The sequence below is a fragment of the Bemisia tabaci genome, chromosome 4 (genome assembly GCF_918797505.1).
Source record: "Bemisia tabaci chromosome 4, PGI_BMITA_v3".
NCBI lineage: Eukaryota > Metazoa > Arthropoda > Insecta > Hemiptera > Aleyrodidae > Bemisia > Bemisia tabaci.
In genome coordinates this window covers 53,118,409-53,137,947 of record NC_092796.1, presented here as the reverse complement: position 1 = coordinate 53,137,947, position 19,539 = coordinate 53,118,409, and the positions used below count along the sequence as shown (strand labels likewise).

The 19,539-nt window shown below is 35.2% G+C and overlaps 1 protein-coding gene across 4 annotated transcripts in view; it reads left to right on the top strand.

Moving 5' to 3' along the window:
• LOC109034117 (uncharacterized) overlaps positions 1–19,539 on the top strand; it is a 64,824-nt gene that overhangs the window by 10,764 nt on the left and 34,521 nt on the right. For all 4 annotated transcript variants that reach the window (XM_072300053.1, XM_072300054.1, XM_072300051.1 and 1 more), the window contains exons 3-16: positions 302–409; positions 1,092–1,199; positions 2,466–2,602; positions 3,626–3,867; positions 4,785–4,952; positions 5,913–6,050; positions 6,709–6,983; positions 7,943–8,096; positions 8,937–9,014; positions 10,599–10,730; positions 11,554–11,682; positions 14,880–14,970; positions 18,315–18,439; positions 19,342–19,536. In XM_072300053.1, coding sequence (XP_072156154.1) covers positions 302–409; positions 1,092–1,199; positions 2,466–2,602; positions 3,626–3,867; positions 4,785–4,952; positions 5,913–6,050; positions 6,709–6,983; positions 7,943–8,096; positions 8,937–9,014; positions 10,599–10,730; positions 11,554–11,682; positions 14,880–14,970; positions 18,315–18,439; positions 19,342–19,536 — 2,080 coding nt within the window. The remainder of the gene's footprint in view (positions 1–301; positions 410–1,091; positions 1,200–2,465; positions 2,603–3,625; positions 3,868–4,784; positions 4,953–5,912; positions 6,051–6,708; positions 6,984–7,942; positions 8,097–8,936; positions 9,015–10,598; positions 10,731–11,553; positions 11,683–14,879; positions 14,971–18,314; positions 18,440–19,341; positions 19,537–19,539) is intronic.

The window sequence follows — 19,539 nt, the reverse complement described above, 5'->3', positions numbered from 1 at the left end:
AGATAGCTTTCACAGCGAGCTGATCATGGCTAGTACTGTATAAACATTTGTCACTTGATGGGGTTTTCCTGAAATTTTTAGGAAAATAGTGAATATTCTGTGTCTCAAGGGAACCTACTTGATAGTTTTGCATTAACTTGAACCTTTTTTCCTTCTAATGCAAATCTATTTTCATTTGTACCCTTTCTGCTCTTCTGTACATGCCATTACTTCTAGGGAAAATTTTCCTGGTGAATAAATTAAATTTTCTTGTATTGGTAGGTAAGCTAGCAAACTTAACTGTCAATCTTTTTCCCTCTAGAGATTACAAAGAACATGGCAACAGAAACAAGCAATCAGATGCCACTTTGCGCAGAGATGACACAACAGCCTCAACCCCTGCTCTGTCCAGTTGGACATTACCTTTAAAGTAAGTCACTTGTCTCCTTTTAATCGACTAGCTCTTGATTAAGATTTCTCCAGAAACTTTCAGACTGCGTGTACGTATTCACCTCTTTGAAAAGAAAAGATGGAAGCAAAGGGACATTTTCAAGAACAGATCAGTGTTAATTTTTGCCTTTAGCAAGGCTATTTGAAAGTCTGGATGTATGGGCAACTTTACATGTAAGTATGTTTGCCTGTATGGAGAGCATAAATCTGCAAGGTTTTTGAGAGATGCTGTTCCATAGTTTTCCCTTTATGGTTTATGTTTTTTTTTTACTTACCTTTGAGGAAATGTGAAAGTGAATGAATCAATAGTCAATCAAAACAAACAATCAATGAATCAATGTGCCATAGTCAGGATATATCACTATCTGCTTTCATGCGTGTGCCCTTGCTGAAGTTGAGACATTTTAGAACGCAAATGAGCGAGAAGACCTCCGTTTAAAAAAGTCTTGTGGCAGATCAATGATTGTAAAATTCAGAATAAGAGAAACTATCAAGGATACATGTAAATTTTCCAGATGAGGCACAATTTCTGGTGTCCAGAAATTTATCAGCCCGTTAACAATTTGAATTGATTTTTAGTTGCGACTTAGGCGTGATAAAAATTTGCTAAGTCTACTTGAAGTAAGTGGACATTTTTAACCCAAGCAATCTTGCTTTTGCAGGTCTGTGAATGATCGTGGCTCATCAGAGATTGCAAAATCTTGGACCAGCTCCAGCAATTTAAATTCCACAGAAAATGATTCAAAAACTTCTAATAATTCCAATACTAGGTGAGTAATGCTTAGTAACTTAATTGATAAAACTTTACTACTTATGGTGCGTCAAGCTTTCATACATAGATGCCCATTTTAGGAGATGTCCTCACATCCCTAATGAGTAATTTCTAAGAATTTGCTCTGTGCAATTTTGTCTGGCAGTACCCAGACTTATTCCCAAGAACTTCCAGAACTATCCAGAACTTCCCAATCTGCCGCCTCCCATCGGGCTGAAAAAATTCGTTTGAACTCTTTGGATGAATCTATTAGGATTGTGTTTTTTTTGTTTTTTCTTCCATTGGACCCCGGAAACACCCCCAAAATATTCCGAAATGTTCGGTTTGGAACGAGCGTTGACAGTGCGCGCCGGACACCCAGTGTGCGCTGAGAGGGCTTGGCAAGGCAAAGTAAGGCTCCTTCGCCTTGTCCAACCCTCCCGGCGCATACTGTCGTTGCGCGCTCAAGAGCGGACTTTTCGGAATTTTTTGGGGCTCGTTGCAGGGGTGCATTGGAAAAAACAAAAAAAGACGGTCCTTAAGGATTCATCCAAAGAACTAGTATGAATTTTTTCAGCCCGATTGGAGGCTGCAGCTTGGGAAGTTCTCCTTGTAAGTCTGTACTTTAAAAAAACGCTGAGTGTTCAAAAATTGACTGTTGTGAACTTTTTAGCACTATCAGAAAATGACCTCGTTTTTTCACTTTACCTTGAGAAGAATAGATTTTTCTGAGAAAAATTCAAGTTTTAAGACGTACTAATTCAAGTTTTACTGGGAAATTGATGAATGATAGAGAAAAACCAAGGTAGTTATCAGATTCAGCAGCCTAAAGTATATGGGAGACAATATATCGTAGGACACACAAGAAGAGCAAAAAACGGCTGACTTTTTATACATTTAAACTCATCAGTCGCAAAAATTAGCACTAGAGTAAAAATGTTAACTTTAATGATAATCAGTGCATGCAGATTTGTTTCTTGACTCAAATGTTAATTTATGGAATTTTTTGGCCTTGATTTCCCTATAGAATCATATGAAAGCAGCACTATTCTATGAACTATTCTGTCACTTGCAGTACTCAGGCCTCATTTTTAGTGTTTTCCTCTCTTGTGTCATCAGTTACTCAGTAACAGATGAACCTTCACAGGCCACTCATCATTGATTGTTTTATACTTGTGAAGAATTTTTGGATTCAATTTGGATGGGAATTTTTTAGCAGAGAATCTGTTTCATTTCGTTTTCATCCTTTTTCATTTTTGATAACTAGTTTTTCTCTCTCTCCCAGGTTTTCAAAATCATCCTCATGGATGTCAACGCCTGACCTTGCCTCTGCTAGTGATGATAATAAAGAAGTTGCCTCATCGGTGACCCTAACAAGGAGGCGAAGGCCCGAGCCCACTGACACTGGTCAAGATGATGCAGGTCTTTTGCACTGATTTCCCTTTTATATGTAACATTGCAGTTTATATAGATTACAAGACAATAAGTTTTTTAGTACAACAAAAAAAGTACGGTAATAGACCATTAGACAGTTCACGAATTTAAGCATTATGAAGCATGTTTCCTTCTGAACATCTCACATAGAACTTGATTTGAGTAATGAAAATTGCTTAAAGTTACTCCTGGGTAAGATATTAACGTTTTAACGTTAATGTATTCAGTTTACATTGGTTATGAGGACTTAGAATTAGATTTATTCATGCTAAAAGGAACCATGTGCATAGGGTTTTCGAGTAATACAGTTCCTTTTAGCAGAATGCGTCCAATTGCCTGTTACAAGAAAACGACACTCTTTGTTAGTCAAATTGTGCACCAAAACGGTCGTGGCAAGCTTCTTAATCGAGGAGTGCTCCCTCTCCACCCTGTGTTGTTTGAAGTGTTAGCAACAAACAAAAACGGAGCTGAAGCACTAAAATTGATGTTGTGCGATTTGACTTACATAGAGTTTGGTTTTTTATAAGGGGAAGGTTTGAATTTACTCCGAAAAAAATGTCAAATATCTCTGTCAGGAGTTATTTTTGGAAATTTTTCCTATCCGAATCGTGCCCTACAGAAATTCTAATAAGGAAAATGCTTCAAATTGTACCATATCTCTTGGTCCATTCTAGTATATATACCAAGAATCAAGCAAAATTACTATCAACAAAATGATCTTAGTGTGCTGTGCAGCACACAATGTCTTGCTGAAAACTGTATCTCATATTCAAAGTTGGAATACAATGGTAGTTGCAAAGCCACCGAATTTTACACCCATTGTACTGTGTCACCAATAGCTAATGAAAATCAATCTGAAGATCCTATTTTTGAAAAGTGTATCATTTTTTTAAAGTCAGCAAATAAAAAATTAAAAGTCAGTACAGGAGCACCTCTACTTATTTTAATTTCAAAATTTTTGTATCAAAAACTCAGTTATCATTCATACTTTGTGTTCTTTATAATTTCCAGTTTCCTCAGATTACAGAAGTACTCAGTTCACAGTCAGGAGGAGAACCTCAAATTCTTCGCTTGTGTTGGAACCTGAGGCAGCCACTACTTCCACAACTACAACTAACAATTCACTTAGAACTCGTAATACATATGCAAATTCTGTTGACACGCCAACTGTCAGCTCTCTTCGCAGTAGAGTCTCTTCCGCACGTTCCTATGTAGATAATTCCTCTCCGCCTAATGTCAATGTGACTGTTCATGTAAGTGTACAATTTCTCATCCCTTTTTTATTTTTGCCCACCCTCATCGTTGCAGTCTGAATTTTTAGACTTTCAAAGATGAGTGTAGAACTTTGTTTCCTTATTTAGTTTATCAGGGCGAAGTTTATTAAGGAGGATAGTTTGCGGATCATTTAATTATCTGTTTCTTTTGCAAATACTAGCCATGAATAATTGTATACTAAAAGAAAAAATATGAGAGAATTCGTTTTTAGTAATTTTACAACACATATCACTCAATGAATGAGGGAATACAAGTTTTGACTCTCAATAAATCACACGGTTGCCAAGAAAAATTGTTTTGCATAATCGCTTATAAAATAATGAAACTGCTAATAAAGTAATAATGAAACAATGTAAATAATTATATGATAAAAGTTTGTGAATAAAACAAAAAGAAAAAGAGCAACGTACAGATGATAGTCAGCAGTTCTAATTCTTCGCAGCAAAAAACAAATCGTTGATTTGGTAAAGAAGGTTAGAAGGTAGGTCAGGAGGTGTCTCTGGAAATTGTCAGCCACACAACTACCACTATCACAAATATGAAACACAATTTGTTTACTACCGACATTCACGTCAGCTGCATGAGTTGTTAAGGTGAAGAGTTGGTGATTGAAATTCTATGATAGAATTGAATTTTAGCGCAAGATGGCAATATCACCATCTCTTGCCAAACATCTTGCGTTTCTGAAGTGAAGAAAACCCAAAAATTAAGAAACTCAAACTCACAAAATTAAATTAAAACTCTTGACGTATTTCAGGGCTCCCTAGCCGTTTCATCAAGGCTGAATTCCGATTAGTGATGGCAAAATCACCACCTATCTGGCCAATTTTTTTTTTTTTTTGGGGGGGGGGGGTTAAGTTTCGCTAATTAGTTTCTCTATTTTGCTCAATTTCAGTTGAAGGCACCGAAATCATCAAGTGAAGTATCAAAAGTGACCAGTGTGAATTCTGTAGAAAGTTCTAGCTCATCATCGGCATCAGGATCCTCAAGTAGTGATGAAGATGATTATGAGACTGTCAGTCAGGGAACTGATACTACTATTATTGCCGACCCTGAGTATCAGGTATGTACAGTTATTTGCATCCTACAAAGTTGCTGAAATTTTACCATGCAATTTCTTTTATCTTGCGAAAAAAACCTAAATATTTAATCAATTTCTCTTTGTGCACAAAGAAAATTTTAATTAAAAAAAAATATCAAGTAAATTTCAAGCATTGATCTGCTCTCAGTTACTATGTTATTAATGTAGAAATTGTATAATCTTAGCAAAGTCCGTATTCTCCTGATACAAAGTGTAATCAAATTATTGGTCTTATTTGTTTAATTTTTGGTTGTCCGATCACAGCTGTCTTCCCCCACCTGCAAAAATAATCAGTCTCTCCCCATGTATCAATCGGACTACATTTTGTAATAGGGAAAAATTATTTCTGGCCCATTTCAGAATCAATGTATCTGCCATTAGTTTCTCCTTGCGGAGGTGCTTTTGTGGGTGAGGCAGAAATCGCATGGAGTCCCATACTATGCAATGCAGTTTTTTAAGAAAGAAAATTTGGTTCGAAGATTTTTTGCCTACCATTCTTGTAAACTTTTGACAACTTCTTTTAAAAAAATTGCCGTCAAAGTTGAAGGGTTTAAATGAAATTATGAAAGTGTTTGCATAGTCTCAAATTCACTGATTCATTCATTCACAAAATCAGAAATTTTGCACAATTTTTGTGGGAAATTTGTGTATTTTTTTAGCTTTTACCACTTAAAGTATACTTTGACTCATACAAGTAAGTTACCACAAACTTAAATGGAACTTAAGATCCGTTTATCCTTTAGTTTTTATTCTAAACCATGTGTGTTGCATATGGGTTCTTTTTAAGTTTAAAAGCCTGTCAAGATTCTAGTTTTAGCAGGGAGTATACAGTAATCAATTATTTTAATTTGCCCACAAAAATATGCTTCATTTTGAGAAGCATGGAAGGTAGTACATTGTATTTGGTCCTTACTTATATTTATTCTCAAATTTTCTCATTAGAATGAACTTCAAAGTCTAAGGCAAGAACTTGAAATAATGAGAGGTCGCTGTGAAAAAGCAGAACTTGAAAAAAATGACCTTCTCCTGAAGAGATTAGCTTCAATGGATACTAGTTCGAGCAAAACAACTGCATCGGAGGTAATATCTTCACAAACTTTTGAATGTGGCATCATTAATTTTGAATGTCGTAGTTCATCTAAATATTTACTGTTTAGCTAAGTGACGACAAACGTGTGTTACAGCAGAGAAATCATAAAAAAAGAAAAAAAAATTCTGTCAAGGGGACAAATGTGAAAAACCTTATGTTGAGCATTTCAGAAATCTGTAAAATATTTTAATAAAGAAGATGAATATGGTAGATCTAATCAGCATTTTGATTAGAAAAAAAAAAGTTCACGAACGTCCTCGCAGAGTGTAGCTCTTTCATTTTACTATATACCCTCTAATTGTAAGCCACATTTTTTGTCAACTCTAAGGCAATACTTGAGCTGGTAAAGTAATTGGCAAAACGATGGATCAAGAGTCGACACTATAGTTCAAAGGGGTAAACAGACACATTTTCAGTACTCCAAACAGCAATATTGCTTATTATTTACGGATAGAAGGTGCTTCAAATTGAATTGCATGTTTTCCTTAATAAGAAACTTCATTAAAATTAGAACATTCTCGCGTATCACTAAAACCTGCAAGTACCACCTCAACAAACCTAGTCATTACTTTTGCTCATTAGTTCCAATACATCTGACTGTAACTAAGTTCCTCATTAATTTTAATCCTCTACTATCCTATGCTCTAGCTTTTAAAGTTTCAACAAAAAGTCAATGAACTGAAAACAATGGTTGAAGATTTGCAAGATGAAAAAAAAGTTCTAACAACACGTTGTAGAGAATTAGATGTGGAGGTTCAGGCGTACAAGAAAAAAGGATTTGCAGACAAAGAGACTGAAGTATTACGAAATAAGCTCTCAGCAGCGGAATCGCTTTGCGAGGAACTGATGGATGAAAATGAGGAGATGAAAAGAGAACTGCGAGAAATGGAGGTTGAAATGGATGAGATGCAAGATCACTTCAGGTAATTCAGTCTTTTAATCACCATTTTTCTTAAAACTAAAAAACTGAAATTTAAAAAAAATAAGCTTTTCGAAAGATGAGTACAGTTTGGTTATCGAGTTTTGAAAGAGGGAAGGAAATTGTGAAAAACTATTTCTTGCTTGTAGCAGAGATTTCAGGAAAGAAACAATTTAGAGATTAGATACAGCTCATCGAAAGCTGTTGTGATAAACATACAGAGAAGAAAAATTAAAATTCCATGATGATAAGTGCAGGTATCAAATAAAAAATGTATTCATGAATGTAGAATTGTGCTCAGAAGTATCCGAATGCAGAGATTTTCTGATGACTACATATAATAAAAAAAGAAGAATTTTCATTTGTCAACCCTGATATTACCAAATTTTTTGAATAAGTAGATTTTTTCTGCCAGTTCTTGATGTCTCTCCATGAAATCAACAAACATTGTTAGCTTTTAAGCAAGCCCACTTTCTGCATACATCAGTCAACTAAAATTCTCTTCTTCAAATTAAGCTTCACAGAAAATTTCTTCATAAATAGGTAACAATAAAGTAACAAAAACGCTGATAAGTGGTGACTGTAAAACCTTGATTTTTCAGATCGTGATTTGACGTATTCCACAATTTAAAGGATTATGCAATTTAACAAATCCTACAACTAAACAAACTCTGTGATTTAATGGATCAATTCTCGACAGTCTTCTTAAGGGCCCCAAAGGAGCAATATTAAAATGTTTAACAACTAAAGAGATACACTTACAACCCAGTTACCCAAGTTACCCAGTTTGCTTTTGAATTTCTGTCCCTTTTATTTGTAAATGGGCGAAATTCCCTCCGATGTGATGACCGAAGCACATCTTAAGCGAGGAGGTTAGAAATAATAGTCGAAGACTACAATTCAAACCCCTCTTTTCCATATGACTTCCATTAATCTTATTTGAAATGTCACCACGTATTCCAGAGAGGACCAAGCAGACGAATATTCATCACTGAAGAAGGAACTAGAACAAACGGCCAAAAATTGTCGAATTTTGTCCTTCAAATTGCGCAAAACGGAGAGGAGAGCGGACCAAATGGAAGCTGAAAAAATGGAAGCAGAAAAAAAATATAGAGAGGTAATTTTTTCAAATTGATTTTCGTAGTTCCGTCTTAATCCTCAGGTAATTTTTGACCCATCTGCTGGCTGTGTCTTTTGCGTACAGTAGACACTTTTTTTTCACGGGACTCCAAACAAGGGAATTAAAAATGGAACTTCCTAATAAAACCCGATATCACTCATCCAAAATGGTGACCTCTTAAAATTGATATCTAAAACTTTCCCAAGCTGTCATTTTGAAACTGTAAATAATGAAACTGACGTGCAGTTTGAGCTCAAAAAATTGTATTTTTATTTTTCCCTAATCATTGTACCTATCACAGGATATAAGTTACAGTCTGGGAAGGTTAAGTTGACCCCTGCTCTTCAATTTGGAGGCCCCAGAAAAATGGTGCCCTTCTGTAAAACTCTATCTACTTCAGCATTTTTTGATCATGCAAATCATTCCTGTGATTTGAGCAGTGGAATTATTTTGTCCGACATGCAGTACATTACTTACATCACTTTATTAAGGTGAGAGTTACCTTTTAATGAATAAACTATCTGTTCATCTTGAATTTGGTTCATTTTTAGATAATTGCCTTGGAAAATGAAAGGAATCAAGTATAATGTGGGATTGGTCAATCATAGTACCTATTTTCCCTAACCTTGAAACTCAGGAAAAGTATGATCTATTCCTTGTGATTTTGAAACATCGCAAAATATTCGAGTATTGCAATGTACTCAATCAATAAGTTTTGATTGTAACTTCAATCATTTTGGAAATTTTATCCTGAATGGTTGATTCAGTTCAACATTTTTTAGAGTTTCTTATCGTGTGAAAGTATATCAAAAGAGTTTTTACTTTTCTGCATTTCAGATTGCTGGAGAGCAAGATGGAATGGATAAGGTAGAAAAAATTAAGAAACTAGAAAAGGAACTTAGTCTTTCAACAGAGGTAAGGCATGCATCAACGGACTAGTTTTTTTGTGAAGTTAATTCAAGCTTTTTCTTAAAAGTTTGATAAGTATCGCTCTCTTACAATGAAATTGAATAAACTGGAAATATGATCAAAAGACGTATAAAGAAACCTTTTTCTATGCACGTCATAGATGTACCTTATGCGGACAATGAAACTCCTAAACCTCGTATCTTGTTTGCGGTGTCCAAAATCTCCACTCTTATTTTATTATTTCCTAAAGGAAATAAATCAACATCATTCCTTGAAGCTTTTTTCAGAATTTGCTTCGCACAGAAAAGAAAAATCACAGAACTTTTTAAGAATAGACGTTGAGTAGTTCTTCATTTTAAGATCAAAGTATGACAGAAATAAACTGAAAGTAACGGAAACTAAATGAAACGAAACAAACAGGAAATCGAGGTAACAAACTGTTAGCTAAATAATGAAATAAAGAAAGCCAAAACTAAGAAACTCAAACTCACAAAAATCAATTAAAATTGCCAAAGCGTTTCAGGGCTCCCCGGCCCCCTCTTTAAGTCACAGTCGGAATTTAGCTCTGAAGAAGGTTCGGGGGAGCCCCTAAACGCGTGGGCAATTTTAATTTATGTTTGTGAGTTTGAGTTTTTTAGTTTCGGCTTTCTTTATTTCTCTATGACAGGAAGTTTGCAACATTGCAAACTGATACACATTGTTTGGGAGTTTCAAACGTGATATGTATAGTATCTATAGACGGCTAATTGAAAAAAGTTGTAACTGTGTTGTAATGTTTCAAAATCTCCTATTGTGTTAACAATAGTTACCATAGCAGACATAGGCAGTCAGTTGGAGGTAAAATACACCATAAAAAATAAGCTAATAAAATCAAAGGAGATTTTAAATACACATTTATGATAACGATAACATTACATCAAGTCGGTTTAAATTTTCTTCAAGGCACAGAGAGACAAGATAAATAATTGTAGGCAGAGGCAGGTTGCCTCTCTCAGAATCTATATAATGAGTGTTATGTTATAGTAGATTTAAATTAAGGAAAAACAGTGTTGGTGGCACAAACTAAAGTGTAGAATGGTTTATTATTTATATAAGGCGCTGTTCAAGTATAATCTAATGCATTTATGGGGGAGGGGGGGATTTGAGCCATCATTACGGTGCGTTACAAGGGGGAGGGGGCTCAAGCCCAGACGTAACAATTCCGAGCTGGGGAAAGAAAACTTTGAAAAAAAAAACGTGCAAAAAATTGAATTTCTCGCTCTTCCGTTTGTTGATCTCTATCCATCGCATTTCAGTGAAGTATCCTAAAAAAAAAAAAACCTGAATTGTTTTCAAACTGCTTTCTCAGCGATTTCTTCATTTTTGTTAAAAATGGGGAGGGGGGGGGGTCAAGCCAGCATTATGTAATTCATAAGTGGGGTGCAGGGCTGTGTTACAAATGGGGAGGGGGCGGGGAAATCGAAAAAAGTGTGTAAGGCGATACTTGAATGGCCCCTGCGGCATATTGAACCATGTGTCTTTTAGGTAACTGTAAACGGTAAATCAACTTATTTTCTTGAGTGAAATAAAAAATTTATATGTTACTTCCAGGTGGTGAATCGACTTCAGAAAGATCTGGATGAAGCCAACTCTAAATTGAAAGAACTATCATCTGGAAAAAGTCAGGAAACCCGGAAAAAAGCTCCCACACTCGCTAGTTTAAATAGAAATTCATCTGGGGAGGTAAGTCTTCAACCATTTGACTCATTACATTCACCTGAAAAATGAAACTGTAAAATTCGTCTGCCTCCGCATGAAGGAATGTATCTCAATCATGCTGCTTCATTATCTTTTACTTACATTTAATTCGTCTTTGAGAGAATCGCTTCATGAATTTTCCCTTAATTTGTCGTGATTTTCCTTTACTCTTGTGAAAAAGTACTCGAAATTTTCAGACTCATTCATAAATCAATTCTTTTATGAAAAAATAAAATGTCAGCAGAAATACTGAAACAGCACAGGTGAGATACATTTCTTTGTGCAAGAGACAACAAATTATGAAAGAGATGGCAAGTAAATAACTTCAATTTCGTTCTGTTGCCTTATAATCCTTATATTCTTCATAATTCTTTCTCATAATATCATGGTGTGATGCCATTTATTTTAAGGAAAAAAAACAATGGTGTCCATCCTTCAATCAGTTTCAAGCAAACAACATTACGCTTTGAAAGTTCTTGAGTTTGGTTTTGATTTTAAATTGAAGTTCGTAATTTCTGAAATATCGTAAATTTTGTTTTAAGTTGAAATTTTTTGAAAATGACATTATCAAATGCTGGGAAAATTTTAAAATTTTGGTACGTTATTAAAACTACAGCTCCTACTCTTTGAGACCTTTAATATTCAAAAATATCTTAGATTTAATGAGATCCTGTAGCTTCAGAATGAAGAAGCGTCAGACATCGTAAGTTAACCAGACTTCCTCTCACATCTTTAAAATCAACATACTTCAAAATTAATCGTTGAAGGCCTACTGGAAACCAAGTAATCTCTTTGATTTTTTTTTCAGAAAATATCTCGAGAATCTCTAACTCGAGGTGGATCTCAGGATGATCCTGTGCAGCTGTTACGGGATCTTCAAGACTCCCTAGAACGTGAGGCAGATCTGAGAGAACAGTTGCGCAACGCTGAGGAGGAGGTGAGGAAATTTTTCCATGTGAAACTGATATGTGTTTTTTGTAGGTATTTCAGAAGTATTGAGTAACGAAGGTTCAACAAATTTTTCAATTACTTGAAAAAATGCAATATAAGACAGCGTTTAAGCACGAAGGCATGCAGTATGTATTTAGGCTCTCTCTTTTTTGCTCAATAGCTACTTTAAGTTTTTTGATGCTTCTTTGAACATTTTCCATGTGATTTAATATGAATCTTTTATCATTTTGGTGGGGTTGAATTAACAGAGGTAGTTCTCAATTCCAAGAATTTGTGGTTGCTGAATCTCAGAATATCTCAAAGTCCACAATTTTAAATTTTTTGGAAAAGTCTATGGACTCTACCTGTATGGAGAAAAGAAAGAACAAAGAAAACTTTGGATTGAATATTTATGAAAGCAGTGTTTTTCAATCAGTTAAGGGACTCAAGATATTATCTCTAGGCTTTGCCTTGCCAATCAACAAAGGTCGCTTTTTTATACAGGCTAAATACAGGGTTGAATGTACTGGTAGGTTGAAGTATACTGTTGAATAGCAGAAAAGAATTGCTTTGGTTACCCCTGTAAATTTGAACGTACCTGACAAAACCTTTCCTAGTTTGGGTTTATAGATCTTGATCAAATCGGTCAAACTAGGCAGCCTCCTGTGGTGTATTGGTCGTAACGCTAGCTTTACGATAAGAGATCCTGGGCTCGATTCTCAGCTAGGTGACCTGATCTTCAATGGTTTCAGGCAAAAGTCACTTGGGGCTGGGTGTAAGAAGACTGGGGAATTAAGGGCGGGATTGGCCCTTGAAGCTGTTTGAAAATTGGTATAAAAGGGAAAAAACTTTATTTTTGATAAAATATTATTTTAAGCACTTTATTCATTTTATATCATTGTTTGGCGAAAATCCAAGAATTAAATATTTCGTTTCATCTTCATTTTTAACCTTCCAACCACCTTATGAGACAAATTTTGCTGTAGAGTAAGGACTTGGAAATTTTGATTTTAACAGATCTCTCCATTGCACAAGGATAGCAGAAACAGAATCGTCAGCTGTTTCTTGCGGCCCCCGATGAGGGACGTACCAACCATGTTTGAAGAAGAGAGCACAGCCTCAGTAATATCGAAATTCGACATTGCTGTGCAAACCGACCTCGTTGATATTCTAGCTGCAGAAAAAGCGGGACGCCAAACATTCTTCCAAACTTCCACAAGTTCTCAGACTCATGTTACACGCTTGACTGCTCTCGTGTCCCAGATGAAAACCCTAGCCATTCAGACTGAGTTAAATGTCGATGCTCAGATTCAAACGCTGTGGGAAACCAATAATAATTTCGCACAAACCGACTCATTTGATATTTCCTCTCATTCAGTTGGGACAAGTGATGACTCAGTAAATTTTCTCAGACGGATATAAGTTTTGAATCTTGCGGCCTAAGAATTGTGTTCGACCAATACAAATTAAGCTCAACTAGTTCCAATCAAAATGAAAATGAATTTGTTCAAACTGAGATCTTCACCGAAGGAAAACACACTCAAACCAATTTCTATGCCACTGAAGATAAAACGGTTCAGACCAATGAAGATTCCTCGCAAGATTTTATTCTTTGTGGTCTCACTCAAAATTCCTGGTCCCAAACAGAAACTCTGCCTGACCAAGAAAAGTTTGCCAAAAGTGAACCTCAATTATGTCAAATCACAATCAAATCCTTCCAGAATACCGCAATGCAGACTGAAATTTGGACGTGTGATAGGAAGATCCGGGAGAAAGAAACCATTTGGCTAAATGAAGAATGTCAAACTGAAATAAGAACACAAGATAATTTTGTTCAGACAGACTGTGAGCAAAACAGGAGACAGCTAGAATTGAACTCGTATGATATGGAAGAAACCGATTCCAGTGTTGCCACTGATTCAGACAAAGAAAGCGAAAACTCTGCATCCTCTAGCAAAGACTGTGATAGCAACTACTCAAAATACCGGAGTAACAACCTCAAAGGCAATCTAAAAAGGGTGGAAGTTTGTAAACTTTGCCAGAGAATAAAAATTGAACATTTAAATGGTTGGGAAGTTGACATCTCATTAGAACAAAACGGAGGCTTAGAAGCTTATTCTCAAAGGCGCATGCAGTCAGTGGATAAGTTTGACATGGCCGCGAGGAAAAGCAACCAATTTTTGAGAACCGACCGCATGACGAAGTTTTTGCAACATCTACCACCTGTTCTATCTTTTCGTTTACTGTGTTCCAATTTTGGGACCGCATTTTCACCCTCCCTTCTTGATTCACCTCTGACACTGTTGATATCACCATCAGTAGGTAAATAAGAGCTTCAAGTGTGGGTTTCATTAAACCAGTACATCAAGTAAACCATTTTCCGTCCATACCTCTTGTAGTTTCAGTTGCTTTAATCAAGTAACGTTTGATCCCTCCCTTAAGAGTAAGGCTAGAAAATTGAAATTAAAAAAATATGTGGGCTCCCAGCATTTATAAAATTTATGCATAGTAAGAAACACTCTTATGATCTTTTTATTGATATATTGATCATAATCCTCAATTTTTTTTAAAAATACAATTAGTTATAGCTGAATTTGAGGAACCAGTTCCAAACCCTCATGCTTTTAATCATGTTCTATTCTCTCCTGTTATAATGATACCAGAATTTTGCGTCCAAAAAACTTGAGTTTTTTCGAGAGTTCCATTTTCTGCGCCTCTGAAAATCAGGAATTTAAGATCTAAGTTCCTTCATCTGAGTTTCATTCCCCCCATCCCCCTATTTTTCTTTTCTTGGTTTTTATTTCTCCCTATCTATGTTTTTTTTTGTCCAATTTTTTACTCAACCAATACATCAAATAATCCTCTTTTTCGATTACCGCATCAATATTTTATCACAGCCAGAACTTTTAAGGTGGAAATGTCAGTTCCAAAATTCTGTGACTTATTACAGTCCATTGAGTTTGTCAGTCAGTCACATTTTCAAATGGTGTACTATATTTTTTCATTATTTAGAAGGGAAAGGTTTTTAAGTAAGGACCAGGCCGGGAAAATTCGATTACATCTCTGCAAATTCCTCCACATATCTCCTTTCATCATCGTTTCTCTTCTTTTTGAAGCGAATGTTTTTGAAATTGGTTAAGAAAAGTACAACTAGTGACAAATTTTTGGGACAGACCTTGATTATGCAGAAATGCTTTTTTTCAGGCTAATAGCTTGCGCAAGAAAGTATCACGAGTCGAAGATGATAATGAGTCACTAGTTTTGCAGCTCAAGAAAATGGCTACTAAAGCCAGAAGTATGTTCTTTTTCATAATCCCTCCGCATTTTCTTTTGTCATGCTTTTTTTTCTCTTTTATTTTTTTCCATTTGTTAATTTTGATTTTGATTTTGTTAAATTTTTTTGTGTGAAATGATACTTCCCTCTTCTTTTGAGAAGCTCATTTAAAGTCTTTTATCTCCCAACAGTTTATTCTTTCCAACTAAAACTGGGATGGAACTTGAAAAATTTACTAAACTGTTTGTTGTTTGAAATATTGTAGCTTTAGCAAGATTCACAACATGAACTCAATTGATTAAAAAATGTAAATTCTTTGAGGTGATTTTTCCAATTATTAAAAGTAGTTCGCAGGAAAAATTCGACCAAGTTAAGTTGTAAAAATTCAGCAGAATATTAAAAGAGTCAAAAGCCCGTAAAGGTGGGGCCACAGTTTGTAAATATCCTCGTATAATGGAATGAGCCTCTAGAGTATGAATTAAAGCACTACTTTTCATGTTATCTCTTCACAATTTCACAAGGTAAATGCGTTACACAACGGAACGTCCGGAAATAAACTGCTAAATAAGATATAAGTGTTTACATTTGGTTAAATGGCAAAAGTGCAACTGACGTCATTTATAGAATCCAACCTCCATTTGATCTGTTTTGAAAATACGTTCGGGTTGCTTTCCAAACTTCCTGTTGTGTGAATGGTTCTCTACTTAAAATTTTAAAGAGACAGCAGATGACTTTTTTTCTTTTAGTTCAGGCTTCGTCAAGTGCTTTGAAAACTGCATTTTTTCTCATTAAAATTTTGTAAGACTTTCTGTAAGCTCACGACAATTTTTATCTAATATTTTTTTAGTTCTCTCCGTGAAAATGGTCCAAGTACACTTCTGCCTCCTTGCCATAAAATGCACCTTCGGACTGATTTTTACCTGCTCATTTCTATAATCTGGAAATTCTTGAACTCATTTCTTCCTCCATTTAAATTATTTTAGCATTTTATTTATATGAAATAATCTCAAACAACCATCAACAATAGTTGCAACATTTTTTGCCATGGGGCTCTCTAGATAATCACTTCTTTTGTCAAATCCCATCCCGCTCTCTACTTTTTTTCACTGGCTTTCACGTCATTTAAGGAGATCGTGCATTTGAAAACAGCATAGCTACAATCTGGCATCAGTAACCATTTTCTTGTCTGCATCACTCAAGTAACAGCTTTTGCCGATTTGATTTCATTTTGATTCTGAAACTATTTGTCATTCAGAACCGATGAAATTTTTGTGTTCTGTCTTTTCTTTCTTACATTAATACCTTCATCAAATTCATTCTAATGTGGGTGTTAAGTTTTGGCATGATATTTCAGCTCGTGTATGTTTCATGTATGTCGAACTCATACATGCTTCTTCCTATCTGAAAAATCTATCGATTCGTTTAACTGCAAAAAATGAGGAATATGTGGTATCAGATCACAATCGGCTATTTTGCAATTCTTAATTTGTGTTTTTCAATCGCGTGTTCCCTGTAAAGAACATCCCATCTTTGACTTTTTTCCCTTCACCCTTTAGCTTAAGGGAATCAGCAGTTGGTATGTGAAAAATTTTTGAACAAAAACTTGCTGGATCCACGCTTGCACGACACTGCAATTAAAAAGAAACATTCATCAGAGGGCATTCTTTCATTCTTACTCAGCTTTATCAGGAGCCGTGCATAAAATACGCAACGCTGTATGGGGGGAGAGAAGTCTAAGCATGTGCTACTGGGGGAGGGGGATTGTTCAGGAATGTGTCTCATAACGCTAGGACGGCCGCACAGTGTCGGTTTTTTGGAAGTCTGAGATGAAAAATCTGTGCAGGTTGATAATTTTCCCTCAAATTTTTTTTCTAAAACGCTGCTGTAAGGGGATGAGGTCAAACAAAGCGACATATAAAATTTTTTTGGAGAGGCTGTGTACCTGTGTTACAGGTGCGTTACCAGAGAGAGGAGGAAGTAAAGAAATCCGATTATCAGCGTCAGGTATTTTATGAACGGCCTCTTATTGTGCTAAAAAAAGGAAAATTGATCAAGGGGTATTTGTTGTAGAGGAGAAATCATCAAAATTTTGAAATTTTTATGAATTAAATTGAAATTAAATGTGCCCCCATTTCCAATTCCGCGTAGTGTTGCATCAGATTGCCGAGACCAAGTTTTTTCTCGTGTTAGTTGTGCTTTTGAGCGCCAAAATATTGAGCCCTGGAATAATTTAAATGACTGCTGGTTCTCTAATTCAAATTAGTCAGTAGTTAGTTTTAACAATGTGTGCATAATTTTAGCAGCAACTCACAACTTTGTTCAGGGTGTTTGCTGGGCTGGGCAAGAGAAAAAGAACTGGGCAAAATGTTTATCAAAAATAATCAGGTGAAATAGAAAAGTCAAGTGATTTAATGAGTGAGATTGAAATTCTTCCTTTCGTTTGATCATCTCCATTTTCTAAGTTAATGATTAGTAGGTTAACCGCATTGGGAAAAAAATTGGTAACTTCCCCAATAGCAATCACTGAGTACAAAATATTAAAAACTTCTCAAATTTAAACCCCGGAAAAGCTGTTAAAATATACAAATTAGGGAACATTTTTTGTTGTAACTTAAGTAAAACAAATACAACTTTTATTAAATTTTAACTACAAATTCATTTAAAGTTTGGTGCTAATTTTTCTTTCATATTTCTTTTGTGTGTAAATTTTACACGAATTTTAATTAATGAAAAACAAAAAAGCTTTCCTAATTCGTATTTTTGTACAGGATTTGTAATTCCAAATTTGACCACTAGTGCAATTCTCATCACAAATGGCCCTTGAGAGGCTACAGCCCTTTATCATTCCAACATAAATAAATAGTTTTCTCTCATTTTAATATGAATTCAGACGTTCTATCTGAGTTACATTTTCAAACCTGTTTTAGAAGTCCATGATTATTCATTCAATGTTATTCTAATACCTCTTTCTTTTTGAGAGGCAAGATTTGTTTTGGAACATTAACTTATAGTCGACAGAATAGAAATGTCCGAACATAAACCTCTATATATACTCCCTTGAATTTTTTTAAAGTTTTGAAACTGATATCTTTTCGGATGATTTTATCAAGGAAAAGAGAGGGAGGCTTATTTCATTCTCAATTTGACTAAAGTGTAGAAAATCATTTTATTTTCTCTACTATCGTCTCACTTTAAGGATTGCCAATTCCTTGAGAAAACGTCATCTTTGATTGAATGTCGACTTGTTGCCTCAATTGATTCATAATACCATATTTCCGTAGATCTAATAGGTAAGACAAAAATAGATCCCAGATTTTCTTTATCAGTTAATTGTTTATTATAACCGCTACTTTTATGAATTACAGCTCGCCGGCACAGTCCTAATAGTGTTTCAAGATTATCTGCTGAATCTGCTAACGAAAAGGACGAAGGGATCTCTGATGAAGAAGACCCCGCTGAGTTACGCTTGTTACTGGAATTAAATGAACAGGTTCGTTTAAATTTTTCTCTTTCCTGTATTCCCCTCCAGTGTTCAGAGCTGAAGCCCTTCTCCTCAAACTTTTTGCTGCAACGTGAGTTTTTTTTAAAAAAATTTAAATTCTCTCCCTCTTTAATAAATGGTTGATTAGATATAGCTCAACGTATCGTCAATGTACAGAAACGTAGTACATTTGGTGCAAATAGGAACATAACATAAGGCCTTGTCCACTTGAGTGCAGTTTGCAGAAATTCATGCGAAGTTGTTCTTGGAACTTGTTACAACTCAGATATAACTTATTCCAGGAAACTTAAGTTCAAGGAACAAATTTTCTCAAACTGTGCTCGTGTGGGCAAGGCCTCTGATGCCATAGAAAATGACAACACGCTATAGGTATGTCAAAAATGTGTACCTTAATTTTTTTTTTTTTTTAATACTGAAAAAGAAGGAAGAATGAAACAGAAGAAAGAAGAAAGGAATGAAAAAGATAACGAAGGAACAGAAGAAAAAGCATTCTGCAAAAAAAAAATACTAAGATGTCTAAACCACTTTACATGGGTACAATATCTATGTAGATACAGGAACATAGGATTAAAAAAAAATTAAAACATTGCGCAAGATGCCTTAATAGATTTTTATTTTTTTTTACATGGACAGTTTAAGAAAATGTTTTTATTAAATCTTAAGTTCTTTTCTTCAGTTCAACAGTGCAACTTGGCGCCCTCTGTTGGCACAAAAGTGAGCCAAACTGCTTACAACCGTCTTTTTTGAACACCAGAGGGACTCTCCCTCTAAATCTCAAAATGGGGTTTTTCGACCCAACTTAACCAAATTACTTTCTTTGAAATTTTGCATCCATGGACAAAAGTCTCTTTTTCTGTGAATAGTCACATTTGTTTTTGTTTTGTTTTTAGGAAGCAGCAGTTTTGAGGAGAAAAGTAGAAGATCTAGAAAGTGAAGGAGATGGAATGAAGAAAAAAATTGCTGATCTGCAAGAAAAATTGTTAAACAAATCCAACTCTCTCAAGAAAGAAAAGAAAGCTGCAAGTCTGAAGTCTGCAGAGCCAAAGACTGATAGCTCAAGTACAGTTTACGATAAAAAATTGAAGGTA